Source organism: Pipistrellus hanaki (assembly GCF_964339955.1).
Source record: "Pipistrellus hanaki genome assembly, chromosome: 11".
Taxonomy (NCBI): domain Eukaryota; kingdom Metazoa; phylum Chordata; class Mammalia; order Chiroptera; family Vespertilionidae; genus Pipistrellus; species Pipistrellus hanaki.
Window position 1 is genome coordinate 68,284,289 of NC_140513.1, and position 19,058 is coordinate 68,303,346.

A 19,058-nucleotide genomic window follows, 5' to 3' on the forward strand; every position below is an offset into this window, starting at 1 on the left:
GAAGGAAGCTCTTGGGTGCAGTCCTGGGGGCAGGGAATTTCCTGACTGAATGAGCCCAACCAGCCCATCTCAGATAGCTAGGTGACACAGGGGACCCCTGCTCACCCCTGGGATTTCTAATCTGGCTTCACCCAGGACAGGGACCCCTAATGGAATCTCCAATGTTTCTATCCCAAGAGAAAATAGCTGAGCCTAAGGCCTGAGGAGAATCACAAATAAGGCAGAAGCTTCTTTAAGAAGAAGACAAAATGGCCAATTAGGACAACCACAGCCCCTCCAGCACACCTCTCCAGTGTCCAATTTTGACAGGGCCTTTTTTCCAGGGGAACACCCCCCACCCCAATTCCCTACAATAACCTATGAGGCTGGGCCTCCGTATTCCCCATGGTCAGAGAACAAACACTCAGAGAGATGCAGTGACCTGAACACTCACAGCAAGCAGGTGGCGGAGTGACCACTGTGCTCTGGAGGGGCAGGGCTCATCTAGTACATGGTTGGTCCCACCCACGTTGTTTAGTAGCAAATGTTCTGTATGAACACGGAAAGGTGGGCCGGGACCAAGGTGGGGATGCTGCCTAGGAAGCTGGGCACCAAGTATTTGATCAGTTTGCCCACTGTTCCTGGCAGCCTGCACTGTACATCCTTTATTTGATTTCTGCCTTGCAAGGGTCAAGTGTATTTGGAAACCCAAGTGAGTGGTGTTGGGGTCAACATGAAGGCCCAGGGCTGGGATGTCTGACCTACATGTTGGGCTCAGGATGGCGCACAGGAAGGCCAGTCCTTGTTCTCTGGCCACCCAGCTCTGAGTCTGGGCACAGGGGGAGCCAGTTCCCTGGGAAACAGAGTCCTGGCTCAAGGAAGAACAGGTGGAGAAGGTGAGGATAGTTCTCCTTGTGTGGGTCAGGGTCCAGAAAAACAGACTTGCTCAAAGTTCTGAGGGTTTATAGGGTTAAATTTTATAGAAACTAAATTAAGGGTATATTTAGGAGATTTCAATAAATTTTCTCTACAATACACTCTATCTTACTAAATACCATAAGAATTCAGTAAAATTGTAAGGATATATAACATGAATAAAAACAAAACGTTTAACAATGCATCTAAATGAGGATGGGGCGCCCTCTCTGCCATTGAAGCTGACACGTTCTGTGGCCCAGAATCTGGCACCACAGGCCTCGCAGAAGCTGGCAGAGTTGCTGAAATGCTGCAGCTGTTTCTTCTGCCTCTTGAAGTTCAGTGAAAGCTGGGCCTGGATCCGGCTGTGGCTCTGGTGTGGCCACTTGGGTGGCGTTGCCTCTGGAGGGTTTTCCTGATGTTGCTCTGGAGCTGGTTCTGCAGATCCAAGAAGAGGACATGTTACCACCCTCACTGCCTGCTGTGCGCCTTCCAAAGGCACACTCACCCACACCGCCCCCAGAGCCTCCTCCTCCTCCTGTCTCAGCCTCAGGGGGCTCAGGTGCTCCAGCCTTGACTGGAGGCACTGGGCCTGGTTTGACAGGTCAGGGTCTGAAAAGTTGAGCTCTATGGAGGCCAACAGCATCATCAGGCTGGGAAATTCTGGAGGTGCTGGTCCAGCCAGATGCCCAGGAGGCAGGAGATGGCCCTGGGGAGAGAGATAGGTGGGAAGCAGAGTATGAGGTGTGCCCTTTCCTCCCAGAGGTCCTTTGTTCCTGCTCCTGCCCATCTATCGATAGAAGCCAGACCTACTCCTTGTCCACCTTCATTCTGGCAGTCCTGGAAGAGATGTGCCTGGTCACCCAGAAGGGGCTGGTAGAAAGCACTCCTACCTGACAGATTTGGATCAATGAGAGAACCACCTGTCCCCTTGTTCAAGGGAACCTAGCATGGTCTCTCAGTGTCCCTGTTCCCTCCCATTAAACTGACAGGGCTGCTGTCTACCCTGCTCATGTCACTCATTGGCACAGAGTAGGTGCTTCAGGAATACCGACCAATGGAGAAACAACGAAGCCCGGGGCCTTCCTATCACCTCAAGCTTTAGCTCCTGCACTTACATGCTGCATAATTCACTAGTGCTGTGTGGTTCTTTGCCTCCCACTGAAACTAAACTCCCTCAGGGTGGGGTACACCCGCCAAGCCACCATTGAGGAGATTCTACCAGATTAGTTAGCAAGGTCTCAGGATAGGGGTGCAGGGAGGGCTGGGATTAGGATCAAAAGGGTAAAGATTTTCTGAGGGTCTGACTCTCTCACTGACCTCCCACTACTCACCCACACCACCCATATCCATATGCATAGCTCTCTGACTCCTGTCCCTTTTTCTAGGAGAAGCCCTCAGACCTCTGCACTCTGGCAGAAATCCCACCATGTGTGGTATCCAGGGTTCTGCCAGCACCTTCAATTCACAGGCCCCATACTCCCCTCATGGCTCTGACCCAAAACTGACTCACGTTTTCTGCTAGAACAGAGGTTCACCTTCCTCTTCACTGTACAGGAAGACGCAGCCATAGGTAGAGGAGGCCAGGAAGACATCACATCAGCCGTTCTGTGGACACTAAGAGCCTTGCAGCCCAATGTGACTGAATCTCTCCCAACTACAAGGAAGCTCTGCAGTGCAGGCTAGGAGTCTGCTCTGTGCACTGGATTATGGTCAGTGCCTAGAGACGTGTCTGTACCTGGCAGGGCTTCTAATACATCTGCTGAATGAATGAGCCCAAACCAGCCCCATCTCAGATACCTGGGTGACCCTAGGCCACATTCCTCACCCCTGGCCTCTCTGATCTGGATTCATTTACCTCGGATCTCTTTATGAAATGAGAAAAGAGCTCAGCCCGAGGCCCCAAAGAGAATCACAAATTTGGCAGAGGCTTCCTCAACTGGAAGAGGAAATGACCAACTGGCTAAGTCACAGTCCCTCCAGCAGATCTCTCCCCTGTCTAGGCAGCCAGAGGACACTTACCTGGAGGACCCCAGCCAGTCCCAACAATAACCCTATGAGCTGGCTCCCGGGTTCACTGAGGGTTCAGAGCAACAAACTCTCAGAGAGTGCATTGACCTGTAGGCCAACAGCCAACAGGTGGCCTGGTGACCATGTGCTCTGCAGGGGAGGGGCTCACCTGGCAAATAATTGGTCCCACAGCTGTTGGGTGATAGCAGACGATCTATAGTAAAAGACAGGAATGACAGTGGGTTCCTTGCTCAGAAATTCGACCATTTGTGTCTCGCCAGAGTGCCAGGAAATGTGCACCACACAGGTTTTTTGTTTGTTTGTTTTTCCTCCCTGTGAGGCTGAACTTCATCGGGAACCCCGAGTACGTAGTGCTGGGGACAGTTGTCCGGTTGGCAGCTGGCTCCTAAGCTTTGGCTGACTGGCCTCCATGTTCTGCTCAGATGCACCCAATCAGAGACCAGCCCTTGACCTCTTGCCACCCGGCTCTGAGGCTGGATACAGGCTGGAGCTGGCTGCCGGGGAAGCAGAGTCCTGGCTTCTAGAAAGGGCAGGACTTCAAGGCCAGAACCTCTCGCCGGGAATGTTGGGCATCCTGAGGCCAAAACACATCCCCCATGATTCTCCAGATCAACACTGCCCTCTGGATCCCACCCGCCAGAGCGTCCTGGTTACTGAACAGAGTCGTGAGGAGCTTCGAGTGAGGGGCAACCGCCTTAGGTTCCAGGCTGTGAGTGCATTCGAAACCCCAAATGGTTTCTCTTTGTGCTTCCAGGGTCTGTGTCTCTCCTAAACCGAACTGTTCACAGAAAAGCAGCTTCTGGGCAAGTCCAAGGCAGGGTGGAGGGCAGGGAGAGGGGGCGGGCTAGAAGGTGGAACTGGAGTGTCCGAAGAGGCAGACGGGGAAGTGCTTGACCTGGGAGGACCACTGGGCTGCCAGCTGGAGGAATGTCACGTCGTTCCACTCCACATCATCGATGATGACCGGCAGCATGCCCTGCTGGTGCTTGGCCTTGCAAACCAGGCGATGGATGCCATGGATGCACTGGCTTGTGGACTCCACTTCCTCGTCCTTGGCTTTCTTAGGCGCCTTCTTTGTCTTCTGCTTGGTGACCACTGTCATGGACATGGTGGTTGTTGCTGTGGCCTGACCACCGCTGGGCAGCCTGCTGACCTGGACAGACTGGAAGAAGCACTTGAGTGTGCATTTGGCGGCAAGCGCATCTTTCTTCTCGGCAACTCTCTTTGTGTCTATTGGCTGGGCTGCCGTCCAGTAATCCACCCGCAGCTCCATCATGTCTGCATGGACACTCTGGCTGGGGGAGGACAGGCCCCCGCTCATTGATGGGGGGGAAGTGTGTTGGATGAGGCCTTGCTGGCAGGGGGGGACAGAAGCTCGCTGGAGCAGGAAGGGCCCGCATCATCTGAGTCTGCTGACATGGCTGAAGATGGGTCCGCTCTTCCAACCTTCACTGCCCCCACAAAGGGGATGAACTTCTTTGAGGACGTCTCATCGGGACGCTGCTGCTTAGACATGAGCACGGCCTCTGCGATGGGCAGCAGGTAGACCCAGTTGGCCCCAGTGACGTACTCTGTGATTCTTGACACAATGTCCTGTGTGTCCTGCAAGATGTTGAGAGACTCCAGGTTGTTGAACATGTCCCACCAGTACAGGTCCTGGAAGAAGTTGTCGTAGCGGCAATCCATGGAGCCCAGGTAGCTGGCCAAGGGGTGAGAACCCAGTGGGATGACCAGGAAGCGCAGGTAGTCCAGCCACTGGGCTGGCTGGTGGGAAAGCAGCTCCACAAAGACCTGCAGCACAGCGTTGAAGTAGGGCTGTGCCCCTGCCACCCCGATCTTCACAGGCGTCGGGGCCTGGGAAGTGCAGTCGCAGTAACTCTGCATCCAGGACACGATGATGCCGAAGGCCTCCTGGACGTCATCTGTGGAGCAAGTGCACACCACGGGCAGCGTGTGCCCCTGCAGGATGTCCGAAAGTAACTGGCCCTGCCACTCTGAGGTGTTGACCAGAATGATGTTCTCAGGCAGCTTGTCTGGGCAAGTGAGGATGACATTCAGCTGGTCACGCACGGGCTTGCTGGGGATCTGCCGCTGGCTCTGTGGTTCTGGGTCCTCGTCATCCGGTCTGTTGAACCGCTCATTCTGGGATGTGTTGCAGCTCTGGTGGCCAGCCTGCTTCCTCTTGGACCTGCTGGAGGGGATGACTAGAGACTTGGTGAAGCGCACTATGGATGGCAGCTTCCTGCTGAACCAACCCCTGGCAGAGGATGCTGCCTCCCGGCTGTCCTCCAGCTGTGCCGACTGCACCCCAGGGGAGCAAATTCTGTGGGCCACTGAGTCAGAGTCACTATCACTTGACATGCTGTCAAAGTATCGCCGGAGCTTGGGCTTTGGGGTGCTGGGGACGCTGATATAGTCCTCCGTGTCTACGCTACTCTCGCTTGAGCTCTCCATGATGTCATGGCGACGGACCAGGGCCTTCTCCACTTTGGGGACGTACCTCACAAGGGTCTGTTCTGAGGACACGACCTTCTCCGACACTTGGGCTATGAGCACAGATGCCACGGCTTCCTGGTGGTAATTCTGTTGCAAGGTGGTGCACCTCCTTCTTACTATCAGGTTCCCCTCCTCAAATTTATCCTCCAGGGACTGCCTGTGGGCCACACGGTAGCTGGCCGCCTGCTGAAAGAAGCTGTCAGACGGGCCTGCAGAGTCATTAAGCGAAGTCTGGGCCGTGGTGTTGGCCTGCCTGGCCCTGGCCTCATGATCGATGGGCTGGCTGGACACGGAGGCCATCTGCATGTTGTCCACCTTAGTGGTGCATGTACTGTAGGCCACCAGTTTTGAGTCGCTGTGGCTTGCCTGCTTGCTTCCCAGAGTGCACGTGTTCTCAGGCTCCCGGGACAGACTCGGAGACTCCTTTCGGATCCTGGCACTGTGGGAGCCCCACATCTCCACCTGCAAGCTGGAGTCTGACAGGCCCTCGATGCATGGCCTGAGCTTGGGATTGGGGCTGCTGAGGATACTGTGATTGTCCTTCATGTCTGAGCCACTAGACAGACCTTGGAAGTATGGCCTGAGCTGAGGTGTGGGTGTGCTGAGGACACCGTCATCGTCCTCAGTGTCTGGGCCACTGTCACTGGGGTTCTCCAGCATGTCATACAGGAGGTCCAGGTCCTCTTCCACTTCCAGGACATGCTCCCCATGATCCTGCTCAGGGTCCGGGACCTCCTCCCACACTTGGACTGTGTGCAGCCATAACAGGACTTTCTCGCTGTAGTTCTGTTGCATGGTCATGGTCCTCCCCGTGAATTCCAGATTCTCTTCCTTGAAGCCATCCTCCTCCTGTGCCTGCCTGTGGGAATCATTGGAGCTCCTCTCCAGCTTTGAGAAGCAGGTCTCACACTTGCATTCAGAGGAGCTGTCTGAGGACTCAGCCTTGGCACTGGTTTGCCTGGTGCTGTCCTCGTGGTCGATGGGTGGCCTGGACAGGGAGGTCATCCGGATCTTCTCCGCCTGGCTGGTGGGTGTGCTGTAGGCCTCAAATTCATTGTCACTCTCACTTGGCTGCTTGCCTCCCATGGCCCATGCATTCTCTGGCATGTGGGCCAGACTCAGAGGCTCCGTTTGGCTTCTGTCATTATGGCTGCCCCACATCTCTGACTGCGAGCTGGAGTCTGACATGTCTTCAAAGTATGGCCTGAGCTTGGGCCTAGGGACGCTGAGGACGCTCTCATCATCCTCCATGTCAGACCCACGGTCCCTCTCTGACACTTTGGACCTGTGACACAGCGCCAGGACTTTTCGCTTCAAGTCCATTCCTCCTATGGACCGCCGCTGCTTCTTTGGCTTCCCCTTCCCAAAGCCATCCTTGTGCAGGTCCTGTCTGTGCTTTCCACTGCAGCTGGCCTCCAGCTCAGACAAGGGGCTCTGAGTGTAGTTACCTGCGGACTTGGCCTTCGGCCTGGCCCGCATGGCCCTTTCCTCATGTTTGATGGGCTGACTGGACAGGGAGGAGATCCAGACTTCAGCCACCTTGGTGGAGGGCTCCTGGGCGGTGCTGTAGAGGCTCAGCATCTGGCGGCACTTGGAGTTTCTCCTCATGACATCAGCCATGCGGATGGCGCCCGTGGCCAGTGTCTTGTAGCCCAGGACGATCCTGTTCTTATAGCGCTTCCTCTGCTCCAGCATGATGTGGAGCTTGTTGCCTTCTCCCCTGAGGAAGTGGGAGTACTGCAGGGAGAAGGTCAGTGCCAGGTAAGTCTCCACTGGCTCACAGGGAGGCAGCATAATCTCTTTGGACCTCAGGATGCCCTTGGAGTCCTGCATCTTCACGGAAATCACCACAGAAACTAGGTCCTTCGCCAGCTCCTTGAAGACCACTAGCTTCTTTAAAGTGACACTGCACCACCTGGGCACACAGCTGGGGCTGGAGCAATCCACCGCCCAGGTGGCTAACAGGTTCTGGGCTACCTGTGTTTTGAGCACAGTGGATGTGCTGGCCAGCCCCACAGTTCGTGAGGAATCTACAGCTGGTGGCACCCTACGGGTCCTTTTCCTACTCAGGGTTGATGCTTTGTCCTCCTGTGGTGGGACAGAGGAGAGACATGATTGGTGACAAGAGGTGGGGCACAGGTGATCGAGTGTGCAGACACAAAAAGTGGCCACTCGCTAAACTGTGATTAGGTCACGGAAGGCCTGGGTGGTGGTCTTTTAAACTCAGAGACCTAAAGTTATTCCACAGGATGTCCCAAAATTAAAACTTTTAAACTAAAAACAGTTTATGGCGGGTCACCCTGTGCTAGGCTGGAATCTTGTCTAAAAAAAAAAAAAAAAAAAAAAAAAAGATGATTCTTTACCTTCACTGAGCCTGCCTATTATCTTTTGCAATGTACAAGAACATAGCTTTGGAATATCAATGGAATTTTCCTTGTTCTGGACTCTCTGTGCTCTGTGGAGACCACAAATCCCCTCATTGTTGTTGAGTTCATTGGTGGCTATTCTATCTTTTATCCACATATGGGAAAGAATTATGTGTCCATCATTTTACTTTTTATACAATCTATCACCAATGAATTTCATGCAACCCACATACATCTCCACTTTTGATTGTAATGTCTAAAATAAGGTGAAAGCTGCCATTCTCAAGAGTATTGTTTCAATCCATTGAGATTTTGCTTTAAGACAATTGACGGTTTGGCTCAGATAAAATCCCAACAATTGTCACAGTTTTGACTGTTTCTTATATTGACATTTACTTGGCACAATACAGCAGGATCCCAGAAAAGCTCAGCCAGCACCACCCTGCACACCTACACCTGGTGCTGGGATGCAGCAGGCCGCCCATTGACCCACCAGTTCCCTGTCCATCAGGTGAACTTGTGTGACTTGTCTCTTGGATCCAGGACCTGCTCTTGCTTGTGCTGCTGACTTTATTTAAGCCATATTTTTGAATACTCTTGGTGGAACTAAGGTTAATGCTTGACAGATCTCAGGCTAAGGGGAGACAGGAGGAAAAATGAGCGTGCTTCTTGCTTTTCTTTTGGAATTGCCTTTTGAGAGACTGGGGATGTACAAATGAGAGCTGCCCTGGTTCACCTAGGAAGATAAAGGGGCCCATCATCCTTCCTGCAGGAATCTCAGGTGTTCTTGGAGGACTGAGGATCTTTGCGGATATGTCGGAGGTTCTTCCTCGTGACATGCCCAAACCCCATAGGGAAATTCCCAAACAAGTGTGACTAAACTAATTGGCTCTTCGTGGGGAGGACTAATCAGGTTTGGTCCACCTGCACTGGAAGCCCTTCTGGTGGTTTTACACAGCAGGCAGAGAGACCGAGGCACATCAGAGGGTTGGATGAGACTCTAGGGGAGTGACCATCGTGCAGCTCCATCGACAAAGCAGCACACTTCAACCCACTACATCACATCCTCGAAGATGTGCTGAGACTCTGCAGACACCAAACAACAATAAAAACAGCAGCAGCAAACACACCTCTAGTTAACATGGGAAGTTGTGCCTCCACGGAACTCCCAGGCTCCAGCCCTCATTAATATCCCTGATAGAAAGCCTTGACTCTCAAGTGCTTTATACAAATAGGAATATCTATTCCTATTTGTATAAAGAAAAATCTATTCCTATAAAGAAGATCTATTCCTATTTGTATCTAGAAAAATCAACTGAAAAATGGTCAATATATAATTGTCTTTGGTGCCTTTTTAATTTTTCCCAGGGAGGTGGGGAATAAAACTAGAAAAATGCTGGCCTGAGAATTAAACTGATTGAATGAATTGGACGCATATCTTGATTTGGAAATTAGAAAATTCTAAGGAGAACCCCAGATAAACACTCTTTAAAAAGAGAAATTTCGGTGATTATCTCCTGAAGTTAATAAATGCTAACACGCCATCTCCCACTTCTATAGCATGCCCACTACATCTTTTGTCCCCTGAGCTTCCTTGTCCAGAAGTGTTCTTTCCCTTTCCTTCTTCCTTCCCCTTCTGACTCCTCCACTACCACTCCCCCCTGACTTAAGGGGAAATGAGAATAGGAATTCTACCAACTCCCTTTGGAGGAAAGCTGTTCTCAGCCACAGAGGAACCAGCAATCCTTCTCCATTCTCTCTGTGGCCTTGTTTGGTTCACTGAGAAATTTCACTGTTGCAACATGTAATCCTGGCTATTCTAACCTATGCCAATTAATATACTCCAGGTTTCTGGGAGCACAGCGCCAGAATTAGGTTGTCAGAAAATTGCTGTAGAGAAGTCTGCCCACTTTAAGGATTATAGGAAATGAAATAGCGTTTAGAAAAAGTAAACAAAACAAAAAAAGTATAGGGTGGCTCCAATGTGTTTCCTCTTCTCACTGATAGTTTGGGAGAATTTTAAATTATCATTAAAAGGGAAGCCACTGACTGACCTAGCCATTTAGTCTCATGGGATAGAGCATCAGCCTGAGGATTGAAGGGTTCCAGGTTTGATTTTGGTCAAGGGCACATGCCCAGGTTGCAGGCTGTATCCCCAGTAGGGGGTGTGCAGGAGGCAGCCAATTGATGATTGTCTCTCATCATTGATGTTTCTATCTCTCTATCCCTCTCCCTTTCTTGCTGAAATCAATGAAAATCTTTTTTTTTTTTTAACAAAAAGGGGGGAGGGTGGGGAGAAGCCACTAAGTCTCCTGTATATACTGAGGCTACTTTATTTGTTCTTAACCTCACCCAAATAACTGCTTCCCTACAATTGTCTGTTTTTTAATCAAAACCTGTTTCCTTGCAACAAGGGAATATTATGAGACTACATATCAATGGAATGCTTATCAAATCTTCCCCAATTCACCTGGTAAATGAGTGGGTTTTTGTCTTTTTAATGAATCAGTGAGGCTGACTATGCCTTTTTCAGAATAGTTACATATATACTTAGACTAAATGAACCAGATACTAAACCAAAAGGGAAATTAATGGTTTTAAAGGAGCCTTCCAGGTAGAAACTAACCTTGAGACTGACCGAACGTTTGCTAGTCATCTTTTCTTCATTATTATCTTCCACCAGAGCCTGAGAGTTGGTTTCACAGGATACCCACCCTACCCAGAATGGCCCCAAGCAACCCAAACACATGCAGAGATGCCTCTAATACTTGGCTTGCTCTTATGTCTCTCTGTAGATGGAGAAGCAGCCCACAGTGATGTGAGAGTGCTCTTATGGGCTACATATCCTTCAAATGGCGAAACTTGACCCTGAGTCCCTCAAGGAAGAGTCCAATCTTCTTTTGTTGCACCACCTACATGTTCCCAATATGAAGTGGGTAATAGAGAGGTCTTGCATCATTAATTTTAAGACTATCATACAGCTAGGACCTATCTTGCCATTCCCAAGGGAGATGGACAGAGGTTTCATATACCTGAAGGCCTTTATACCTCTCAGAGGTGTGTGCTTTCTGGAAACTAGAAAAAATGTACCCAAATAGAAACATTCCAAAAGTGGTGAATGATTTTCTCAGTCCCTTGCCAACAGTTGGGTGGAAACCCAGTCCCTGAGGTATTGAAGATGACTATCCTTGTTTTACAAATGAAGTTTTCAAGAGGTCAGAGTTTTGGCTCCAGAAACATGTCAAAGCAAGCCCACCAAATCCTTTTAGCTTCCCCAAACCTCCCCTAGTCATTTCAGAGGCTTGTAGATAATTGGCTTTATGCAACCAAAGTCCCAGAACCTTTGGAGTGGAAATACCTGAGATCACCAAGACCTCTTGTCTAAGCCATTTGTCTCTGGAAGATATGTCTTATCCCAATAGAAAAAAAAATACCTTACGCACCTGCACAAATCATTTTAGCTTATTTCAACTATTTCTTTCTAACTTAGATTTAATGAGAGTTGTTGAATATCTAGATATTTTGAAATAACATGAAATACTGAAACATTGCTTGCTAGACAAAAATTATGTTCACCTGCTTTTGGGTTTTTATTACAGAAGGTCTGTAAAATGGATTTGGAGCTGTTGATGTAATGTTGTGTGCTTTGTGAAAGGTTTGTTTCTTGAATGTGAGAGTGTGATTACAATATGTTCATCACCGTCAATTTAAGGAATGCCGGTTATTCACTTTGTGGTTATCATTGTAAATTAAGGCTCCTAAGATTAAAAGTTCCAGCTAAGAAGGAAGAAATTGCATAGTTGTGATAACAGAAGGCTTGAGGGATGGGGAGTCATATTTGAAGGAAAAGGTCAAATGCAAATTTCTCTAAGGATAGTTATTTCTGAATGGGTGAGAAGGTTTGTGAAAGTTAAGAAAAGGTTTGTAAAAGGCGATATAGACTATGAACTTTTGTGAAAGTTTTACATAAAATATTCCAGTATTTCTCTGCAAAAATTAGTAAATTAAAATTGTGTGTATAGTCTTTATGTGATATGTGTTCATCTATGTGTTATGTGTGGTGAATTTTCAACCTCCAGATGGCATTACTAGGATATAATCTTTTATTGATCTAAAAGGTTAAATATTTATGTAAATTAAGGTGAATTCTGTAGTTCGGACATAATATTTAATATTAAAACTGTTTATAAGTATTATTAATATCTCTTAGAGTTATTACCATAAGTCTGTGTTTGCTTTACTTAAATTTATAAAAAGTCCATGGTATAATCTTTTGCATAAGTATATTTGACAACCTTCCTAAAATTTCTATTTTAAGAGACTCTTTAAACAAAAGATGAGTTTGAGTTAATTCCAATGGGCCCTGAAATACCTAAAGGATTTATTCTCTTGCCTTATTAAAGGACCATAGTGGACCTGAATTAGTCCTACTTCATATGCTTGAAATTACCTGAGAAGCTTAACCAACTTAAAAAATGAAAACAACTGTGCTATTTGTGTACATATATTTTTATTAAAATGGAAGTTCTAAAGATTTCAACCTGTCCTAGGAAGGAAGGTAGAAAGATTCAAAGAAAAGTTCAAATAGGAAACTCTCAAGTGGAACAGGGGTCTTGGTGTCAGCCACACCATGCCAGCCAAGAGGGATGGTTCCCTGTGAGAGCATCTAGCTGTGGGACTCCAGGTATTTGTGGTGCAAACATTGCAAGTTTATGAATTATCCCCAATGCTCAATACAAGAAGCCATGGACAATGTTTCAAAATCTTACATGTTATTTGATCTTTTTATGTCAAAATTGTGTATTGAATCCAAATATATACAAATACGTATATTTTTTCATATTATTCTCTGTCATTTTATAGTAATTACTAGAAGCCTGATGCACAAAGATTCGTGCCAGAATGGGCCCTTCCTTTCCCTGGCTGCTGGCACCATTTTTGCTCTGCTCAGAGGCCCGGACTGGCTGTGTATGCAAATAAACCCTCATTTTGTTGGGTTAATTTGCAGACCCATTCCTGTTTGGCTGCTGGGTGTTGCAAAAGTACAGACAATTAGCATGTTTGTCTGTTATTAGTTAAGATTATTTTCCAAAAATTATTTCCTTGGTATAGTTTACCAAAAAAGCAAAGTTTTTTTTTAATCTACTGCATTACAAACAAATCTATAAGCACTTAGTTTTGTCATTCATACATAGTTATTGTTTTACTCTGATGAATTTTCAAATATGTTACATCTTTAGAAAAATCCATGAGAAAGACTCTAGCTTACTCTAAATAATAGGCTTTTTTAAATATATATTTTATTGATTTTTTTACAGAGAGGAAAGGAGAGAGACAGAGCTAGAAACATCGATGAGAGAGAAACATCGACCAGCTGCCTCTTGCACACCCCCTACTGGGGATGTGCCCGCAACCGATGTACATGCCCTTGTCTGGAATTGAACCTGGGACCCTTAAGTCCGCAGACCGACGCTCTACCACTGAGCCAAACCAGCTTTGGCTCAATAACAGGTTTCTAAGCAGGTCACATCTTTGATCTGAATGAAGAAGTATAGAATTCTAAGGAATAACTGAATTCATGAAAATACTGGCAAATAACCAGGATAAACAAAAAATGGGTACAGAACTAAATGAAGTGAAGATGAATTTTTGTTGTTATGACTCTGTTTAAAATACTGCTGATTTTTTAAACTTTTTTGTTTTCCAAACAAGGAAAACTAAAAGCATGCATTCCACATTACTATCAATGACTCACTAATAAGGTTATAGGGACTGATACACTTGGAACATTCATTTCGCAGTACTCCCAAGAGGCAAAAACTTTATAGACCAAAACTTACAATCAGGAGAGTTTTGTTTATTGAAACACATTAATTATACACTCTCTCCAACATGTTTAAAAGGGCTTTACTTCATCAGAGGCCTAACCACAATGAACATCTGTCTCTGACACTGGTTTCCATCTACCACGGAGATTGAAGACATTTCAAGGATGAGAATAAACTGGCCATGGGAACTGACCGCTATCCCAAGAAGTCAACAAGGCCTAGATGCTCACAAATTACTGCTGCTCAAACCCTGTTCTTCGAGCTCCCAATTGTTATTGACTAAATGTACATCAAATGATTTCATATTGTTATTTTCCTCTTTCTGATTTGCTAATGGAAACAATATCTGTCTCCCCAGGCCCCTTCCTTGCTACGCATGAAAACTTGAATTTGGATACCTGCTAATTTTTTCGACCTACTCGACAATGACATTCGGATGATCAGTTATCAGAACGAAAGTGTAGAGTCTTAACTCATCTGGCCAAACATGGCAAAGCACAAGTGACAATGGATGAAGCATAAGTACAAGTGACCTGCTGGAAGAGGTATGGGGCACCTGTGCCTCCTGCAGGAAAACATATAATTAGCTTAATAAACAATTATGATAATGCATGCAAAGTGTTTTTTGCTTGGTTGGGTTGCTTATTCCCCTCAGTCTAGCACTAGACACTTTCTATTCCTAAACGGTGTTAACTGCTTTCATACCATTGCTTTTGTTCCTGGTTGTAAATGTTATACTAGACGCATAATTCCAAAACTTGAGGCAAGAAGCAAAAGGACCCTGCTCATGATAGCTCAAAATTTAAAATTGATACAGAATATTTTGTAACAAGGACATATAGGATCTCATGGTCTCCCATACACCTGCCTTTTTTATTTTGAATAATCATAAAATTCCACCTTGAATGCCATTTAATGTTATGGTCTTGCCTCATCCCCAATGGTCCATTGTTCAGCAAGAGAAAACACAAACACTGATCATCGATGCATAATTTGTATTGATTTATGAACAAAAGGAGGGTGCATGAATGATAAAAGGGGCTACATGCTAACCTGACTAGCTCAGGGAACTCCGGTGTGGTGGCCTTGCAAACTCAGAGACCTTAAGTAACCATATGGGATGGTCTGAAATTAAAACACTAACTAAAAGGAGCTCATGGTGGGTAGTCATGTCCTAGTCTGGCATTTTCCTTGACAAACGTCAATTTTAATAGACTCTTAACAGAGTCTATGTACTCCCTATTTGCATTTTTGATAACATATATTTGGATTATCAAAGAAATGTTCCTTGTTTTGGACAACTCATGCATAGGCACCACTCTGTGCTCTGCAGAGATCAACAAAGATCTTTGTTATTCAGTTCATTGTTGACTTGAAACTGTCATACGTCCACCTATGAACAAGAAGTATGTGCCTACCATTTTACCATTTATCCAATCACAGAAGTTCCCACACTTTGCTTTCTCTTCTCTCCCTAATCTATCACCCATGAATTTCATGTAACACACATAAGTCTGCACTTTTGCTTGTAATGTATAAAATACGGTGCAAATTCTCATTCTCAATAGCATTATCTCAACCCATTGAGATTTGCTCATCCACGATTATCAACACATTAGGTCAAATAAATGCACAAAACTTTTTCACAACTTTGAACATTTTTCACATTGATAAGAAAAAAGGTTCTTTGCAGGAAAAAGTAGAATTGGAGGTGAGGCACATGAAACTGCTTTGGTATCTTAGGTCATTTTCTTAGCAGAGGACAGACAGCACGTGCTTTATTAACAGTGTCTCCCATGTGATTTCTGACAAAACATCCCAATGTAAGATGAGAACACAGAGGCTTTTTATGGGATTTTAGGACCTGTGTTGTATTCAGGGTGGCACTATTGTCATGGCAACAGAGGGGATAAGGTCCAGGTCCCACAGCAATGAAGACATGGGTCGCTGTGATAACCAGTCCCTGCAGCCCAAGGGGGGCCCCAGCTCCTGACCTGGAGGAAATGGGGACCTTTGGAAACTGGATGCTAGGAGGGCTCTCAGGGGAGAAGCAGTGTGCCTTCTGGAAACCAGGTCCTGTTGAATCCCAGGGGTGCTGGAGTATGGAGCAACTGGTCACCTATACTCACCCTGCAGCCGTCCTACATGCTGGAGGAGGTATGGGGCACCTGTGCCTCCTGCAGGGGCATCGAGTTGAGGACCCCATCTGTTAGGTCCGGTCTGTTCTCCTGTGTGGAGCTCTGTAAAGACAGTTCCCAGTCAGCAGTGGAAAGTCTCAGAGCCCCGGCTTGCTGGTTCTGTGACTCCTGTGACCCTTCAATCCAGATACACACACACACACACACACACACACACACACACACACACACAGTGTGATCTACTTAGACCTCCACTGGTGAGGAAAAGGCATGACAGCCTGAGGGCCTAGGATTCCCATTGGCACACATAAAAGACCCCCTCTGGAAGCCCATCTCCAATTACCTGCCCTGCCCTTCCCTGCTCTTGGGTGTGATCACAGCAGGACCTCTAGGTTATCCACTGCCCTGAAAGCTGTTCCTGTCCTGGGATTCTCCTTTCATGTCCCTCTTCCCATCACATGAAGGGGAAGGGATGTGGGCTGCACAGGGATGGCACCCAGAGCAGGCTAGTGTGAATGGGTCTGACCCACGCCACCTTCTCTTACCTGAGGGGATCTTCTTGAAAATGGCCAGAGATGTCGGGCACGAGTGTTGAACCGTCTACAGAGTCTGGAACACCTCTCACTGCAGGGTCTCTGGGAACCAGAGCCCTGATAACTGGGAACACAGCAAGAGAACATGATGAACTGTCAACCGTCTCTTGCCAAGTGAGTGGCGGTTGGGCAGTTGCTCGAAAGTGGGTGCCTGGCTACATGGATTCCATGTTCTATTAGGAAGTGACATCACTTCGTGGGATTGCCCCCTGCCCTGAATCCCCTCACCTAATAACAGATATAGTTAGTCCTGTGGCCTGCTGACTGCTCACCCACTTTCTCCATGCAATATCTTCTCCATGGAATATCCAAAAGTGTACACAGTGACCCCAACACACCCTCTCCTCACCCCCTAGAAGGTCTGGCTGCAGCCAGGGTCCCAGATTTGAGGAGAAGACCTAAGCTCAGACTCAACCCCTAGTTCTTACCTCCTCTTGATCCTGGATAAGTCACTGTACCTGTCAGGGCCTGCCTCTCTCCTGCCTGCACATTGGGTTATTGCAGCATTTGCTTCTTAGCGATGTTCAGGCTCATGAGGGGGAGTAGCTAGCAAGTAGAAGGAGGACTGTCACAGGCAAAAGTGCCTTCAACCTTCTTTTAATTCCTATTGTCACCTCTTCTGGGTCTGCTTTTCTTCTACTCTCACACAAAATCATTGGATCTAGCTTGTGTGTGTGTGTGTGTGTGTGTGTGTGTGTGTGTGTGTGTGTGTGTTCACGTGCGTGCACACTATTGCTAGGTTGTATTATGTTGACAGAGCCCTGAATCTCAGTGGTTTAAAGCAGCAAAGTCTCTAATTTCATAGCCAGGTGACTTCAGTGATCTGATGGATCTAAATAGAGTTCTTGTCTTTTGGATTGTTCATCGTTTTTCTTATTGTAAGGGTGAGAGTAAGGACTTCCAAGCTCTTATATGTCTGAATGGAAATCAGAAGTTGCCGTTTTATTTGACAATGGACTGTGGTGGACATGCCTTCTATTTCCCCCTTTCTAACAGCTGCCAATTTCCACATCCAGGTGGTTCTGGAAAGTGTGGTTCAGGGCCCCAGAGTGGAGGTATGAGCACATCTAACTGGCTTAGCCACAATGATGATGGTTGCATGTGGACATGTGACTTCAGTGAGTTTAATAAAATTATTTCTATTAGTCACAAGAGAAAGAATTTTGTTTGCTTATGTCTCTTGGCCTATTGAAAACATGCTTAAAGTCCCTAATCATCCCAGAGATAAAAATCAAAACCACAATGAGGGCACTAGCCAGTTTGGCTCAGTTGATAAAGTAGAGTGTCAGCCTGAGGACTACAGTAAGGTCGTGGGTTCTATTCCAGTCAAAGGCACATGCCCAAGTTGGCAGATTGATGTCCAATAGGAAGTGTGCAGGAGGCAGCCAATCAATGATTCTCTCATCATTGATGCTTCTATCTCTCTCTCTGAAATCAATAAAAAATATATTTTTTAAAAAACACAATGAGATACTATCTCTCACATCTGACTGAAAGGCTATCATCAACAAGTCAACAAAGGACAAATGATGGTGAGGACCTGGAAGAAAGGAACTCTTGTGCACTCCTGGTGGGAACACAGACTGGTGCAGCCAATGTGGAAAACAGTATGGAGTTTGTTTAAAAAATTAAAAATGAAACTCCCAGTTGACCCAGGAAGTCCACTTCCAGGAATATATCCCAAGAAATCAGAAACACCCATCAGAAAGGATATATGCACCCCTATATTCACAGCAGAACAAAAGCTAAGATTTGGAAACAGCCTAAGTGCCCATCAGCAGATGAGTAGATTAAAACACTGCAGTACCTATGCACGATGGCATACTACGCTGCTGTAAAAAGGAAAGAACTCTTACCATTCACAACAGCCAGGTTTTATCTCTGAGATCAGAGATAATCCATGTTAACATGTCTTGCTATTTCTTTTTTGCACAAGTTTATGACCTCGTCCCAGGAGATGTAGGGACCAAACTTCTACCATGTCTGCTAGCTCTGTGCCTAGGTGCCCAGGGCAGGAGTAGACACCCACTAGGTATCAATAAATGCCTGTGGGTCAAAAGTGGTCACTTAAATCCTTGATTGAGGGCAAGGACCTTGGGATTTCCCTCCACATTTTTCTTCAAGTGCCCAGAGAAGCACATGGCATGCTCTGCCAAAGCATCTGTCACTTGGTATTTCACAGAGTTTGCTGTGTTGGTGCCTTTCTTTCCCTGTCTGGCCCTGAGAGACAAAATCCCAGTGGATAGAATAGAGTGGATGCTGGCTTTACCCAATGGCATGCTGCTCTGAGGTGCTCCAGAACCACCTTCTGAGACACTGTTCAAGTAAACCGGACACCCAATCTTACCTACTGAGCAAGCTCGTTGCAGGGGTTGTAGTTTCTTAGGTCTTCTGTGCCCCAAAACCTTGACTCTGCCCTTGGAACATTGAGGGGAAAGAGTGATTCTTACCCAGAAGTCCTGTCTTAAGATAACACGACTCATTTCTTCAACTGCATAATATTCATTAAGTATGCACAATAATGTAGTTTACTCAGATGTGTACTCATAGATGGTGCAGTAATTCCAAATATTTATGTTGACAACGTTGTCATAAATTTACTAGTACTCATACATTTTCAATTTCACACTCTTTCTTGAATTCCTATAAAATAAGTTTAAAGAGGAGAATTGTGTCAAAAGATTGAACATTGTATTTATTTATTTTAATATA

The 19,058-nt window shown here is 46.7% G+C and overlaps 1 protein-coding gene across 1 annotated transcript; it reads right to left on the reverse strand.

Moving 5' to 3' along the window:
• Positions 1–3,710: 3,710 nt before the first annotated feature.
• Positions 3,711–7,269, reverse strand: LOC311629641 (phosphofurin acidic cluster sorting protein 2-like). The gene is given in 2 exon segments (XM_084897908.1): positions 3,711–4,263; positions 4,266–7,269. Coding segments are annotated over 2 exon segments (3,483 nt in total). The 5' UTR covers positions 7,255–7,269; the 3' UTR covers positions 3,711–3,769.
• Positions 7,270–19,058: the final 11,789 nt, after the last annotated feature.